The 16,319-nt window shown below is 44.5% G+C and overlaps 1 protein-coding gene across 15 annotated transcripts in view; it reads right to left on the bottom strand.

The window, feature by feature from the left end:
* The window catches only part of Macf1 (microtubule-actin crosslinking factor 1), a 325,299-nt gene that overhangs the window by 252,095 nt on the left and 56,885 nt on the right, over positions 1-16,319 (bottom strand). Inside the window, exon 1 of one of the 15 annotated variants that reach the window (XM_063288005.1) lies at positions 697-12,266. The exons of 13 other annotated variants lie outside the window; for them this stretch is intronic. In XM_063288005.1, the coding sequence (XP_063144075.1) occupies positions 697-748 (52 nt within the window). In that variant the 5' untranslated portion in view covers positions 749-12,266. Of the gene's footprint in view, positions 1-696; positions 12,267-16,319 lie in introns of those variants that run through there. One more of the 15 variants, XM_063288008.1, reaches the window with a different exon arrangement.

A 16,319-nucleotide genomic window follows, 5' to 3' on the forward strand; every position in this document is an offset into this window, starting at 1 on the left:
TCTTTTTATCTATGGTCAGGGAAGAGTTTATCAATGATGCAAAGAAACCATTTCTTTTCTTTAAAATATTATTCCTTCCAAATCATTGATTTATACTTTTCCTTTTTTTTCCTTTTTTTTTTTTTTTTTTCCCGGAGCTGGGGACCGAACCCAGGGCCTTGTGCTTGCTAGGCAAGCGCTCTACCACTGAGCTAAATCCCCAACCCCGATTTATACTTTTCAAAGTCACTGCGGACCATCAACTCATATTCCTCCCTTAGCCACTCTTCCACTCCCTGTTTTCTCCACATGAGCTAGAAACCTGTCCCAAGAAACCTGGCTACACCTAGGTGAGGGTGCAAAGCCAGGTAGGAAGAGCCCTCCAGAACACTGGCCAGCATCTCAGAGAAAACAGGGCGTGGCCTGAGTGCTGCTGAGCTCAGGGAGACAGTTCTCAGACACCCACTCAAGCAAGAGAGCAATCGGGTTGCTGCTGAAATGCCTCATGGCATTCTCTCCTGACTTAACTGGGAGTGCATAAATCATTCTTTCCACAGAATTACCTAAACACATAATGGTGGCCAGCTCTGACTGTGAGGGCTACCTAAGGTTAGGCAGAAAGTAAAGACACTCCACCCCCACCCCCCCCACAAGCACACTCACTCACTCCACTAGTGTTCACACAATCATTGAGGGCAGCCTGAAGTCTCCTAATACCTCTAAGGTTGTTGAGTCCCTCCAGGAACTTCTGGTACTTGTAGGCGTTCATGCCTGGCCCAGGCAGTGTTGGTTCAGTGGCTGGAAGGAGGCACCATGGTGCAGTGACAGCTGAGGACTGGAGAATGAACAAACCAACTGAACTCTATTCCCGGACTACAAGCTCCCAAGAACTGGACTTTGACCACGAGTACAAGTGACATCACCAGAGAAGCCTCATTAGATTACAGTCCTTTGTGCACCCTCATTTGTCGCAGTGAGCGGAAATACCTCCCAGGAGAAGCTAGCCCCTCCTTTGTGCTAAAAAGTCAGGAGACCATAACAACACCAGCCTATCGTTCGCCACCTCATCTGCCTCCTTCCTTCCAGCCCCCAGCCCAGGCTCTGCTGGGATTCTGCTTGAATTCTAGACACTCTTCAGGACACCAGTTAAGGGGTCTACTTAACATCTGAGAAAAAACTTTTAAAAGGGCATATTCACTACAAAAAAATACCACAGAAACTCTGAGGCAAATATTACACAGTAAAGAAACAGGTTTCATAAACACTAACAACTGTGCACTCCTCATAGAAGCCATGTTTATAGATTGGAGAGCACACATCCACACAACATAGAAGACTGCTTATCAACACCGTCCAAGGCAGGAGGAAGGCAGCTGAAAATACCAAGCCTTTTTTCCTAAATGCTTCTAGAAGCACAATCAAGGACACTGGGCCCATTCCAAAGTGTGGTGCCAATTTACTCAATGGAGCTGCTTCAAAATTGATATAATGTGTGAGCGGTTATATAAAATTCTTTCTCCTTCACTAGCCTAAGAAGAGGACACCCTAACTGTCACAGGCCCTTAGCATTAAATACGCACACTACTACAAACACCTGGGTAAAACCTCATGTTTCTATTATATTGTTGTAAGGAACTCAGAGTGGCTTGTCTGTAACGCTGGACTCATCTTTGAAAACATGTTTGTTAAACAGCCGTATGGTTTCATTTACACATTCAAAGCAAACAGGGTGAGTAACCTGCTCCAAGGGTACACATGAGTCCAATGAGACAACATAAAAAGAACTTATGCTTCCCAGGCCTGAACCTGGATTTATTCCTGCTCAGCTAACATGAAAACCTTGGCATCCTAGAAATCAGGAACAACTGATGGGTAAGACCTCACTGACAACCCACACGAGAGGCAAATCTGCTCCGCCCCACCCCTCCTAAGGCATAACGTTTTCCAGATAACCTGGCCCCACTAACGGCCTTCCGGCCATCTAAAGTAGAACTCACAGTTTGCTAAACATTATCCTCTGCAGAGCTCCCCATTACACAGACTAGGGTACACGGACTGGAGCGATGGCTCAGAGCACTTACTGTCCTTCTGAAGACCTCAGCTCCATTCCCAGTACCACATTAAGCAGCTCACAACCGCCTATAGCTACGGGCTCTGATGCCTCTGACCTCTGACCCTCAAGAGCAGTCACACATATGCAATATGTTTTAAAAAGGAAAGAAAGAAAAGAGGAAGAGTCAAACAGAATAATTGTAATAGCTGCTAAAATAACATAAATGAGGGGAATAATAGATCAATCCAAGCTTTCATGCTTTCAAATACTACTTGTTGGTCAATAGTACTAACAAAATCCAGAACCACATGTATTCACCTCTATTTGAATTTTTGTTTATGAGTGGAGAAGGGTCAATGACGCTCAGGTAAAGATGTCCTGGGGCGATCTAATCAAGCAATTAGCAGAATGAGATATGAATATAAATACAAAAATGAATGAGGTATAAAGTGGATCAAACAGCCAGAGAAGAGCGGAGTTCTTCTGGCCTAAGTCTACTCCGAGACTCCTCCCCGCTCCAGGAGAGAGCAGACGGCAATCTGACTGCAGACGCAGCTGACTTAAAATAGCCACTCAACTGAGTGCATTTAAAAGACAACACATGGTACTTTGTCATTTCCTCTGTGTGTTGCACCATGAAATTGTTTAACAAAATTTTATCAGATAAAATTTAAACAAAAACAAGGATGTTTGGAATAAGTGGAGAGCAGTGGTTCCATGTGGAGGCTCTTCAGGGTCAGGGTGAAATGCTCTGGACTCCAGTTGCAATCTTAGAGACAGGAACCTTTCTCCCCAGAAACTGAGTATTTCAAAGGAACATGGTCCAAATACCTCTACACACTCTGTGGCTGTTCTGTCCTCCACTAAGTCTCACAAAGGTGTACAGTGTGATGTTAGCTCAGGTGGCAAGGGAGATTCTGCCCTAAGTTTCAGACACAGACAGACAAATGTGGATGGCTTCAGACCTGGCAATCCAAAGGCACTCACTAGCCAGCTGCTGACAAAGGGGAAAAAGGGCCTGCTGTCTTCCACAGACCTTACAAAGGCACAAACACCTAACAGCTGAGTGGAGCTTGACTAGATGCAGCCAGATCAGGAAGTGTAGAATACAAAGCACGAGGCATGGTCCTGATGGCTTCTGGCTCCTGACTCTAAGTAATGGGGTGACTATTAAAAGGGAATGGCTTGCCCTACCTTCAAGTGGGCTGGAGACAGAAGCCAGGAGACACACAAGCCCTGAGTGATACTGCTGGATACTGCAGGATACTGCTCCTAAGAAAGGAGAAGGAGTGCCAGCAGAATTGGGACTGAAAAGGAAGCTCGAGGCTTAAGAAGAGAGAACATCCTCCTGGACTTCACAGCTTCCTAAGGCTCCTCTGGAAATTCTCTACCTCTTGTGAAGGAATTCTTCTAAAAACAAAGACCCTCATCTCACAGGGCACTAGAATATCAAGTCTGTCCCAACTTTCATTCCGCATGCACTCTCTTTAAATGCTCACCAGGAACCAGGTGCTAGCTTGGGGCTGGGGACACAGAGGGGAGGACAAAGCAAAGGCGATGTCCCTGTGAAAGACGAGGATCATGGTATCATCAGCTTAAGGGTACAGATGACTTCTGACTGCTCACTCCTCACACAAACTGTGAAGGCAAGAGGTTGAAGGACAGACAGTACGTTCCCTCGTGTGAATACATGAGTTTTCTTTGCAGTAGAAGTGATACCACGAGAGTCAACTGCCACCACTATCCCAAAGCAGCTGCTGGCCCAGGGAGAGAGCAAAAATGTCTCCAGTGACTTCAGGGCCCAGTAATAAAAACAGGTGCCAGGTTCAGCGTCTTATTCAGAGAGTAGCAAAGATCACTTTCTTCATTGTCTCTCCAAGGCAGCATGGTTGAGAATGAGAAGGGTTGAGTTACACCTTGTCCTCTGGCTTGCTGAACAGAAAATTAGTTTGCCCTCTGAGAAAATTATTGTCCAAGGGCCAAAGTTGCTTCTCCAGGGATGAGGAAGAGAAAACAAAAAGAGGTCAGACCTCATGCTTTAAGAAGACTGACTGAATAAGCCAAGGGGGGATTCAAAGAGAACCAAGTGCAGGTCTGGCCAAGAGAGTAAAAGGAACTCGGCCTACCCTGTGCCCAGCACAGGCCTAAGGAGATATTGGTGAGCCTTAGACATACACTACAGGGCCTAACAGTACTTTGAAAAAGATCCTCGAAGGCCACAGACCTTCAAATCAGTTAATTACTCCTTGGTTTCTGTCTTAGCCACTGTTCTATAGCTGTGAAGAGACGTCATGACCAAGACAACTCTGACAAAAGAAAGCATTTAATTGGGGGCTTGCTTTCAGTTTCAGAGGTTAGTCCATTATCGTCATGGCAGGGAGCATGGTGGCACAATAGAATGGATGACACTGAAGAACTAGCTGAGAGGTTTACATCCTCTCAACTTTAAGGCAGAGAAAGAGATACTGGGCCTGTCCTGGGCTTTTGAAACCTTAAAGCCTACCTCCAATAACACATTCCTCCAATAAGGGCATACTCACTCCTCAAGGTCCCACCTCCTACTCCTTCTAATCCTTTTAAACAGTTCTATTCACTTATGACCAAGCTTCAATATATGAGCATAGAAGAGCCATCCTTATTCAAACCATTACATTCCCTTTCTTTTTGCCATGAAGAAATAAGTGGTTGAATCCTGAATCCTTCCCTTCCCACACTGGTTATATAACACAAGAACCAACAAGGTAAGAAACTCTAAACATCTGGGAAGAAAGGAAAAAATGTCTATCCTAGGGTGCGCCTACCCTGCAGATGCAAGCTCCACCTGAAATTAAGGTCACTATAGCAGTTTATAAAACCACAAAACAGGGCTGGAGAGATGGCTCAGTGGTTAAGAGCACTGTCTGCTCTTCCAGAAGTCCTGAGTTCAATTCCCAGCAACCACATGGTGGCTCACAACCATCTGTAATGGGATCTGGTGCCCTCTTCTGGCCTGCAGGTGTACACGCTGTATACATAATAAATAAATCTTTAAAAAAATAAATAAATAAAAATAAAACCACAAAACGAATCGAAAGAAAGCTTCACTGCCAGGCACTAAGAGGACCTAAGAAAAAGACCAGAAACAAGATTCACTTACCACTAAAATCAGGAGTGGGAGGGAAGAAAAGTTATTTCAAGAACAATATCCTGACAGAACCCCAACCTCAGGAGTAGGAGAAATCACTTCCTCTAAAAATGTTTCTGACACCACTACTGTCGAAACATGGTGAACACAGTAGCACTCAAATCAGCTAAAGGTAGGCCACAGTTTAATAAAACCACAATTGGTTATTCTAAAAATACCAGAAGAAAGGTGTTTACTGGCTCAATTCACCTGGGTGGGCCTGCCAGAAAAAACCAACAAGACTTCAAAACAACAGGCTGCCAACCTCGGCAGACTCCTTTGTTACCTCTGAGAAGAGGAAAGAGGCAAAATAAACATTTTTAACAAGTCAGATATCAGACACTAAATATAGTATAATGATATTTTCCCTGGGAACAATGGGGTTATATTTAAAAAGAAATCCCAGGACAGGGTATATGGTGGTGACTTCAACACAACAGAGCACAAATTCTGAGAAATCTGTAGAAAAACATTGCAAAAATCAAAGGATCAAAGAAAGTGCCTTATAGAATTTCAGTGAGAATGCCCACAACAAATGCTTAACAATGTTTAACAAATGCTGGGAGCATATACATCTTTTATGCTATCATCTCTGGCTGAAAAGTCTCAAATACTGTAACAAAGTTTTACATTTAGCAAAGGATCAAACTGTTCCTTTGAGCCCACAGTTCCAAGTCTAAAAACTTTTCTTAAAGATGTGCAAATATTCCTGAACCAGCATGGAGTCTGCCTAGAATCCTATCAATCCAAAGGCTGAAGTAGAAGAGTCAAAAGTATGAGGGCAACCTGGACTGTACAGCAAGACCCCCATCTCTAAAAAAGATAAGTAAAACAGAGGGTATGTTATCTTCTTGTTATGGCTTTTAAGATCTATTTATTTTATTTTATGCGTATAAATGGTTTGCCTTCATGTGTGTATGTACACCATGTGCTTGTGGAAGCCAAAAGAGGGTATCGGATCATCTGGAAATGGTTACAGATAACCGTGGCCACCTGAACAAACCCCAGTCCTCTAGAAGATCGGTCAGTGCTCTTAACTGCTGAGCTCCTAGTTCATGGGGAGTGGAGGGTGTTGGTTTGAATTTGGTTAGGTTTTTAGAAACTGGGTTTCTCTGTGTAGCCTTGGCTAGCCTCAGACTCTGAAACTCACCTGCCTCTGCCTCCAGACTGCTGGGATTAAAGGCATGTACCACCAGGCTCAGTTTTGTTTTATTTTTGAGACAGAATCTCACCATATATCTCTGGCTGGCCTTGAACTCACAGAGATCCGCCTACCTCTGCCTCTGCCTTCTGATGGCTGGGATTAATAAAGGCATGCAGACTAGACTGGTGTGAATATATTTTTATAACTCAAGCTTATTCATCTCGTTATTTATAATACCAAATAACACTAGACATGTTTCTAAAATACAGTAATGGAAGACTGGCACAAGAGCAATACGTCTCGGGGCTAGAGAGGTGGCTCAGTGGTTAAGAGCACGGGCTGTTCTTCCAGAGAAGCTGGGTTCAATTCCCAGCACCCACACAGTAGTTCACAACCATCTTTAGCACCACTTCCACACTTTCATCCAGGTCCCAAGGACACCAAGCATGAACACATGGTATCAAGACATACACACAGGCAAAATGCCCACATACATAAAATAACAGCTCGGGCTGTCCTGGAACTCCCCATGTAGTCAGGGCTGCCTCTTGGGTGCTAGGATTAAAGGTGTGCACTACCACACTAGGCACCAGTTTAGAATTTTTGATACTGAAAGATTTCAGCAGTCAGTAAATAAACATGCTACAACCAGTATTTGCCTTTTGAAAAATAAATAATTACAGTATATATTTAGATAAGTAAATGTTTAAAAGAAAACTTATCAAATCCCAACACAGATAAGGGAGGAGCTCGAGAAGATCCGCCCCTAGCTGAGGAGTTACTTGCCATTGGCGGCTGCTCTGAGAGTCCGCCCATGCTCCAGTAGACTGTCCTACCCACGCACACTAAGTGCATTTAAAAGACAAATATATAAAAGTAAAGCAGGGTGGGGAAGATAGGGAAGAAATTAGGGAAGAGGGAAAGGAGGGTGAATTTGGTCAAAATATGTATCAAACTGTTGCTGGTAGGGCTGGTTCTAGCTTAGTGATAGAGCACTTACCTACTGTGCACAAGGTCTAGAGCTTGGAATCCTACCCCGCAATCACAGGCTGCTGTCTATGCTTTCGTTTGTTATTTTATACTTTTTCTAAAATAAACATGGTTATTTTATGAAAGAACATGGAGATAATTGCGCTACAACTTAACTAAATATCCAACAGTAGCACAGTTTTTCCAGATTTTTCCAAGAATCCTTTATCTGAAGATAGCTGGAACATAACCGATAGTCCAACAATGCAACCAAATGTTACAGCATCAAAGAAACAGATGAAGATGGCACCGTCCGCTCTCAGTGAACTCTCTGTCTTGGGGAGCCAGACAACTAAATGGTTAACTGCTGACAAGAGGATAAGTCCAAAGGCAAAGGGAGCGCCACAAGAAGTCTGTAAGAAACGACAGACAGTGAGAACGCAGATACTTACCTTTTGTCTGGGACAAAAGATCACTGCAGAAACTGTTTATGATGCAGGTAAAATAGAAAGTAAATTCAAGGGTCATCAACAAAGGGTAAAATTGAGAATCCTTTTCCGAGATGTGGTGTGAATATGGAGAGACTCAGAGACGATGAGGATCTAAAATAGGACAGTGGGTCCAACCAGTCAAAGATAACCGTTAAGACGGATATTCAGAAGAGAGGTGGGTTCAGGCAAGGGAAAGGAGGAGGGTGGCAATGAGATTTCTGTAGACTTCTAAGTGTGCGTAAGTATGCATAACTTCTCAACTTTCGGGCTAAATCAAGTATGAACCTGGGGGAAGTGAACACATATTCAAAGAATCTGATCTGAAAACCATTATTACATACAGAAATGAAGTTAATAAATAAAATAACCAAAACAGATAAATTAATATAGAAAAGCAAAACAAAGATAAAAATGGTCTAAAAACTATCAAACTATCAAAAGTGATGACAAGATCAAACATCAGCAGAACGAAAAAGAAGCTGAGTTCTTCAAGTAAGTCATACAAGTGAGAGCAATTTCAGTTGTGATGACAGACTGGCAGAGTCTAGAAACAGGGAAAAACTTAAAGAAAATTTACTTAGGCTGGAGAGGGATTTGTAGTTCACTAGGAAAGACAAATTGAAAATATATCTAGCAACAAGCTTCTGAGATCAGGGAAGGAGGAGGCCGGCAGGGATTACTGATGAAATGACAGATAAGGTATAGGATGTAAAGGCTGAATGGCTGGCAGAGAGCTGACGTGGTTGGGTGGGGTTGAGCGGAGGACTGTGGACAAGTCTGGAACAGTTGCTGCAGGGGAAGGAACCACTGCATCAGCCTGCTAGGATTAACACATCCCGGGCAGCAGTGGCAGCCAAGTGGAGGCACTCAGGAATCTGTGAAGAAGGCAGTCATTCAGGGCCCAACCCTAGAGAATGGGAAGGAGAGGGGAGAAGAAAGAAAAAGCAATGGTGGCCTGTTTCAGGGCTGAAAAGGATAGGGTAGAAAGGTAGGCGCCATAAGCAAGATGGCAGACTAGGCAACAGCAGAGGCCAGGTTTCTTGGGCAAAAAGGAATAGAAGTGGAAGAAACGAGGGTGTACTAAAGCTCTGGGATCAGGTCACCAAATTCTAACCTTTGCTCTGGCGGAAGCTGCCCTCCAGATGAGACTGACACTGACTTGATGGACGGGAGTCTGCCCCAAGCTTAACTCTGAGTTGTGACAGCACTGCATGCTGTATGTAATAGCAGTGTTTCACTCCTTTTTTCCTTGCAGTGCTCAGCATAAACCCAGGGCCTCTAACACGCCCTGGAACTCACTACGTAGACCAGGCTGGCCTCACACTCACAGATCTGGCTGTCTCTGGTTGCCCAGTACTAGCTTTAAAGGGTATGCCATGTACTACCACACCTGACCCAGCAATAACTTTTAAAATAACTTTTCTTTAGTTATGAAAAATTGTGGGTTCTTGTGCCTATATTGTTGAAAATGAAAGCCTATGAAATGCCATCCAGCTCCTTCTGGGCCTTACAGTCAACCAATACAGGACAAGAGTTGCTGTCCTTAGGGCCTTGGATCTATACCCATTGCTAAGGGACAACAGTAAGAACAACCCAAGCATAGCAATTACACTCAACAGGGAAGCAGGAGCTGGAGCCAGGTAACAAGCTAAGTGAGACCCAGGATCAAACTGAGAAAGCGAGTTTACTTCCTTTCCCTGTGAGCTGAAAGTTGAGGCCTGGGGGTATGTATACATTTTGGTTGCCTAGTCTGAGCAAGGGTAAAGCCCTGGGTTCCATCCCCAGCACAAGCAAAAATAAATTGGTTTTGATAATTGAATCTAATTTTTTAATACCAATTCTTGCTGAGTTTTCTAATTTATTTATCGATAGCTTGCTTATGCATTCATTAATACATTCATTTAACCTCTTGCCTTATAAGGAAAGTAAAGCCTACATAAACTATTTACTTATTCCCTAAGATCCAGTTTTAGCTAGCTTATTACTCCAGTCCTGTACAAAAAGAGACCTGAATCATCTCAGAGATGCTACAAATAAACCAGACATTGTCACCTAAAGGTACTTCTGCCTTTTAATAGCCAATTCACTACCTTCCAAACCTTGTTCTAAAAAGACAACAAGTGTGTGATTTCAAAAGGAAACTTCTAATATTAAAGTGCACTGACAAGAATTCAAGAGTTGGGTGGCCATCTAGATAAGCACTTGGAATCTGGCCCCCATCAGCCTGGTCTGCCATTCCATTTGAAGTGAGACAGGCCCTGATGTGTGAGATGGAAAAAGAAACTCCTAATGTTTGTCTAGTTCAACCTTCATTTTGGCCACCGCCTTCCAATGCTCACAAACACTTAATTGTCTCTGAAAAGTAGGTCAGTGCCTCCTGGAACAAGCTGGAGGGAGAGCTAAGTCTCAGCCCATGATTCGAAGAGCCTGAAGAGGCCCAATCTGTGTCTAGGAGACCAATACCAACAGTGCAGTATGCCAAGAACCCTCCAGGTGCTCCAGGCGGCAACCTGGCTACTGTCATTCCTAGCCGTTCCTAGGTGGTGACTCAGCAGCCTGGGAGAGAAGATGCCCAGAGGAAGCAGCTGGTGCTCATGTGAGTCTAAGAAATACTTGCTCTGCTCTGGTGCCTCCCAAGGTATCCCTAATCATCTCCGAGGGAAAGGTGAACAATCAGAATGCAGCGCTCTTTCCCTCCTGTTCCTATGGCTCCTTCTGTAGAATACCAAGCATTGCTCAGCCATAAATGGAGAGACATGAACGTCTCCCTACTCCTTCCCCCAAATATTTCATTCGGGACACTCAAAACTAAACACTACCCCTCACCCTTGAGCTGGAGGTGCATTCCTAGCACTTTAAGTGGTCATCTGAGGATGAAGGGGTTAAAGTCTGGGTACATCTTGTCCCAGGCTCAAATATCCATGCATGGTCTCCCCTAACCTAACTGTCTAGCCCACTAAATATAGATCATCGTTCCAAAGTCAAAAAAAAGGGGGACCCGAGGAGATGAGGCGACAGAGAGCTGGCGGTCTGGAAACAGCTACCAGAAGGTCAGCTGTCCAGCTGGCTCTGGAATCTGAAAACTTCCAAGCCTAACAACTGCCTTCCTCAGCAAGAATCAGAAGCATGTGTAGCAGCTGCGGAGGATAAAGGCTGCGGAGCAGCTCCAGAAGCTGTTGGAAACCATTTCCTTAGCCACTGTTCTCCAAAAGAAGCAAATGCTACAGTAACCTTAAAACCAGAACCAGATCTAAATCTGCTGAAAGGAAGAGAAGGCTATCTCTGACAAACCCGTGCAGGCACCTTGCTTTCCCCTCCCTCCTTGGGATTTCTCTCTGCTAGTGAAAGCCAAACCTCTGACAATCCCCCTTTCTCAGCTCCAACATGCCAGTATCTCTAGCCCCACTCACCTCTCCTCCTCCTGGTCCTCTCACTGCTCTGGTGCTCCAATACATGCACATGACCTGTCAGAACTGTATCATGTGAACCCTGGATTCACATTTTTACTCCTTACTGGTTTAAGAACTAGACCCTAAAGTTAACAAAACAAAGAACATATCTCATCGCCATTGAAGGAAAGGCCCCATACTTCAAGCACTTAATACATACTGTTTCATTCAACCTTAGGAATCCTACAATGTAGATACCAAAGTACGTGAATGTTCAAGCACTTACTTGCCCAAGTGCAGTTAGTAAGTGGCAAGGCCAAGACTCCAACCTGGACAGCCTGACTCCTCATCCAACCAACCTCAGTGCTCTACACCAGTGATCCCCATCTCAGCCTCAGTGCTCTGCACCAGTGATCCCCATCTCAGCCTCAGTGCTCTACACCAGTGATCCCCATCTCAGCCTCAGTGCTCTACACCAGTGATCCCCATCTCAGCCTCAGTGCTCTGCACCAGTGATCCCCATCTCAGCCTCAGTGCTCTGCACCAGTGATCCCCATCTCAGCCTCAGTGCTCTGCACCAGTGATCCCCATCTCAGCCTCAGTGCTCTGCACCAGTGATCCCCATCTCAGCCTCAGTGCTCTGCACCAGTGATCCCCATCTCAGCCTCAGTGCTCTACACCAGTGATCCCCATCTCAGCCTCAGTGCTCTGCACCAGTGATCCCCATCTCAGCCTCAGTGCTCTACACCAGTGATCCCCAATTAGCAGCACCAGCAACTCCTGGGAACTCAAAACAGACACAAATTCTCAAGCCCCACCCGTGGTTCGGTGCACACCGAGCCAGAACCAGGGTGGGACCCAGCAATCTGTTTTAACAAGCCCTCCGGGTAGTTCTGATGCTGGTTCAAGGTGAAGAGCCACAGGAGCGTAGTCACAGACTCTGCTGCTTTGGCTTGTCTGTATTTGAGCCACACCCAAGACTGAAGCCTCCTGGACAGCTAACCACTGCAGGACGGGTTAAGAATCCATGTGAAGGGGCTGGGGATTTAGCTCAGTGGTTCGGTCCCCAGCTCCGAAAAAAAGAACCAAAAAAAAAAAAAAAAAGAATCCATGTGAATGGTAGCCCTGCTGCCCACCAGCTGTGTATCTCTGGGCATGTTGCTGTGTCTTTCTGATCTTCTATTTCACCAGCTGTGAAATGGAGCTAAAAATGGAGACTAAAAACATCACTGTCATCAGCTGCTTAGTGGCCTGGTCTGTAATCAACTACTTAGGAGGCTGACACAGGAAGATTACAGAGTCAAGGCCTGCCTTGCCACATAGCAAGTTCCAGGACAGCCAGGGACACATGATGAGATTCTGTATGTATGTATGGATAGATAGATAGATAGATAGATAGATAGATAGATAGATAGATAGATAGATAGACAGACAGATAGATAGATAGTTTAAGGAGTGAAGGATATAGAATATGGCTCAGTGTACTTGCCCAGCATTTTTAACCCTAGGTTCAATAATCACTAATAATGAAAAAAAAAACAAAACAAAACAAAAAAAACCTGAGGATGATGTTCAGTAACAGACAGTTTGCCTAGATGCTAGGCACCAAAGGAAAAATAAGTAATATAAAGCATTTGATAAGCCATGCTTGAAACAATAAATGGCACAGAAATTCTAAGTTCTACATGTATGTGTGCCAGACACTGTACTAGGCACAGGCATTCACTGTCTGACATCCAAACCTTTCACAAGTGCTTTCTGACATATTACTGTGCCATGCAAATAACACGAGATTAAGGCATTATACCTTCCTTTAAGAGCACTGAAAAGTAGGTCAGGCATGGCACACAAGTAACTGCAAATAGTAGCAAATGATAAGAATCATAAAAGCCTTTCATTGCAGCACTGGGGAGGCAGAGGCAAGAGGATCTCTGAGTTTGAGGCCAGCCTGGTCTAAGTAGTGAGTTCCAGGACAGCTAGGCACACACAGAGAGACTCTGTCCATAAAAAGGAAAAAAGAATCTACCACTGAGCTAAATCCCCAGCCCCGTTTTACTTGTTTTTAAAGGAGGGTCTCAACAGACAGTGGTGGTGCACGCCTTAATCCCAGCACTCCAGAGGCAGAGCAGGTCTGAGTCCCAGACCAACCAGCCTGGCCCACAGAGAGTTCCAGGACAGCCAAGGCTACACAGAGAAACCCTGTCTTAAGAAGAAAGGGAGGGGGCTGGAGAGATAGCTTGGCGGTTAAGAGCACCGACTGCTCTTTCAGAGGTCCTGAGTTCAAATCCCAGCAACCACATGGTGGCTCACAACCATCTGTAATGGGATCTGATGCCCTCTTCTGGTGTGTCTGAAGACAGCAACAGTGTACTTATATATAATAAATGAATAAATCTTTAAAAAAAAAAAAAAAGTAAGGAAGTCAGTCTTGCAGAGTTGCCTAGTTTGGCCAGAAACTTGCTATCTTACCTAAATTGACTCCTAAATATTTAGTTTGGAACATGAGTTTTAGAAGCAGCTATGCCATATTTTGCAAAAAGCTGTCCACACTTTGGTCTGTAGCACAATGGTCCCATGGGTTCAATCCCCAGCACTAAAACATGGGGGTGAGGGTAGGCTGGGTCTGCCTCTAAGTGCTTCACAGACAGATCCTCACATGTTTAAGACCCAACTGATTTACATTGTGAGTTCAGGTGGCCAGGGCTCTGACACCCCCTCCTAGACTCCAAGGACACTTGCAAATACACCTGCACATACAAACACACACACACACACACACACACACACACACACACACACACACAACTAAGTCTTCCTATAAACACTGTAGACAAATTTTTGTTTCATATGTGGAAGCAGTTGAATGAAAAAAAATATGCTGCCTCCCAGTACTGGGGTTTAAACACAGAGCCTCAAGCATAAGGCAAAAGTCCTGCTACTGAGCTGCAACCCTAGAACAACATACATTTAACTAGCAATCCTTACTCGCCAAAGAACATCGGAAAGGAAAAAGATTCAACATATTCTGAAGTTAGTACATCTTTACTTAAGAAAAAGTAGGTAACTACTTTTTCAAATATTTTATATAACTTGCAATTTTGCATAAATTAAGTTACATAAACAAAAAGGGCATTTATTTCCCAAAGAACAGTCAGAGAGGCCAACCTTGAGGATGAAGACTCCTGCGCTTGTCTTCACTTCACTGTCATACAAGTGCCCCCTACTGTCCTCTCATTTAATCTATGCTTCCCTAAAGTGACTCCCTCCTTCCCTCTCCCACTGCATTGTGATCATGCCAGTGTGCACTGGGATTAAAAGCATGCATTACCACACCTAGCTTTTTACACAGATACTGAGGGTCAGACTCAGGTCCTATGCTTATGCAGCAAACCAAGCCATCTCCCCACCCCTCTTATTTAAAAAGAAAACAGGAGGGAAAACAAGATGGCCCAGAAGGAAAGACCTCTGCCAAGCCAGCCCGATAAGCTGAGCTCAATCTTCAGAACAGGGAGGGCCAGCTCCTGAGTTACCCTCAGCTCTCAGTGTGAGCTCACACTCATGCATACACATACACACGCAATAATAGATTTCTTCAGGATTCATTTTTAGATCCTCTCCTATAGTGGCATTAAAAACATCTTTCTTTTCCCCATTGTGCAGCCCAGGCTGGTTTTGAATTTATGATCCTCTTGCCTCAGCCTCTCCTTGCAAATGTTAGAATTGCAGGCACTTACCACCATACCTAGCTAAGGCAGAAACTAATAGTAAATGCCACCAGATGGGATGACACCCTTTTTATTGTTGGTTTTGTTGGTTGTTGTTGTTATTGTTTGTTTGGGTTTGTTTTATTTCAGAGACAGGGTTTCTCTGTGTAGCCCTGGCTATCCTGGAATTCATCTATAGACCAGGCTGCCTCAAATTCATTGAGATCACCTGCCTCTGCTCGCAGAGTGCTGGGATTAAAGCTGTGTGTCACCTGGTGACACCCACTTTTAATCTCAGCACTGAGGAAGCAGAGGCGGGCAGATCCCTTGTGAGTTCATTGCTAGCCTGGCCTACAGAGCAAGCTGCAGACTGGCAAAGGATACAAATTGAGACCTCTGTCTCAGAGAGAGAGAGAGAGAGAGAGAGAGAGAGAGAGAGAGAGAGAGAGAGAGAGAGAGAGAGAGAGAAAGGGCCCTTACTATGTGACTGACTCACTCATCCCACATGTTCAGACAGCACCTGAATAGTGAGTCTAGCCTGAGGTACAGCAGCATGCCAGTGTGCATAAGCTGATTTGGGAGATGGCACACGTTTGAGACGATGTACACCTTTCTTAAAGATTTGTTTATTTTTAGTTTATATGCTGGCTTTTACATATGTGTACTGCAAGCCAGGGACCTTTGAAGGTCAGAAAAGGGCATCAGATCCCCTAGAACAAGAGTTAGACAGTTGTCAACAGCCATGTTGTTGCTGGGAGGCAAATCCAGGTCACCTTCAAGAGCAACAAGTACTTAACTGCTGATCCATCTCTCTAGCCTTGATGTAGTCTTTATTCTTGACACAAGTGAGCAACCCAATGGCATCAGATGATGCACACCTTTAATCTCAGCATTTCACAGGCAGAGGCATGCAGATCTCTGCTAACTCCAGGCCAGCAAGGGCTGCATAGTGAGACCCTGCCTCAAACAAACACACACACACACACACACACACACACACACACACACACACACACACACACCAGCAACAGAAACCAGCAACAGTGTAATCCTTTATAACAGAGACTGATCTAGGAATAAATCCATGTAAACCATCTTTTTCCCCTAACGGCCAATTAGAGTCCACACATCTAGACAGCTCCAGAAGTTCGAAAGGCCTCCTCTGCTCTCACCTCCCCTTGCTGTGAGTTCTTGGAGTTTTCCAGGTGTCTTTAGACTTGATAATATAATATCCAGAAAAGCCAAAACTAGATTGCAATCTTGCTTTAGAATTGTGGTAAACACTACAGTTGAGTAAGAAAGATGGGAAATTAAGAGGACACAGGAAAGGAAGGGGAATGCACTTCTCACCAGAGAGTTAGTCTGACTGAAGTCTCTCTCAAAACGAGAGTCAAGAATTTCAGAACAGGGCGCTGGAGAGATGGCTC

Source organism: Rattus norvegicus, chromosome 5, assembly GCF_036323735.1.
Source record: "Rattus norvegicus strain BN/NHsdMcwi chromosome 5, GRCr8, whole genome shotgun sequence".
In the NCBI taxonomy this organism is placed as follows: Eukaryota; Metazoa; Chordata; class Mammalia; order Rodentia; family Muridae; genus Rattus; species Rattus norvegicus.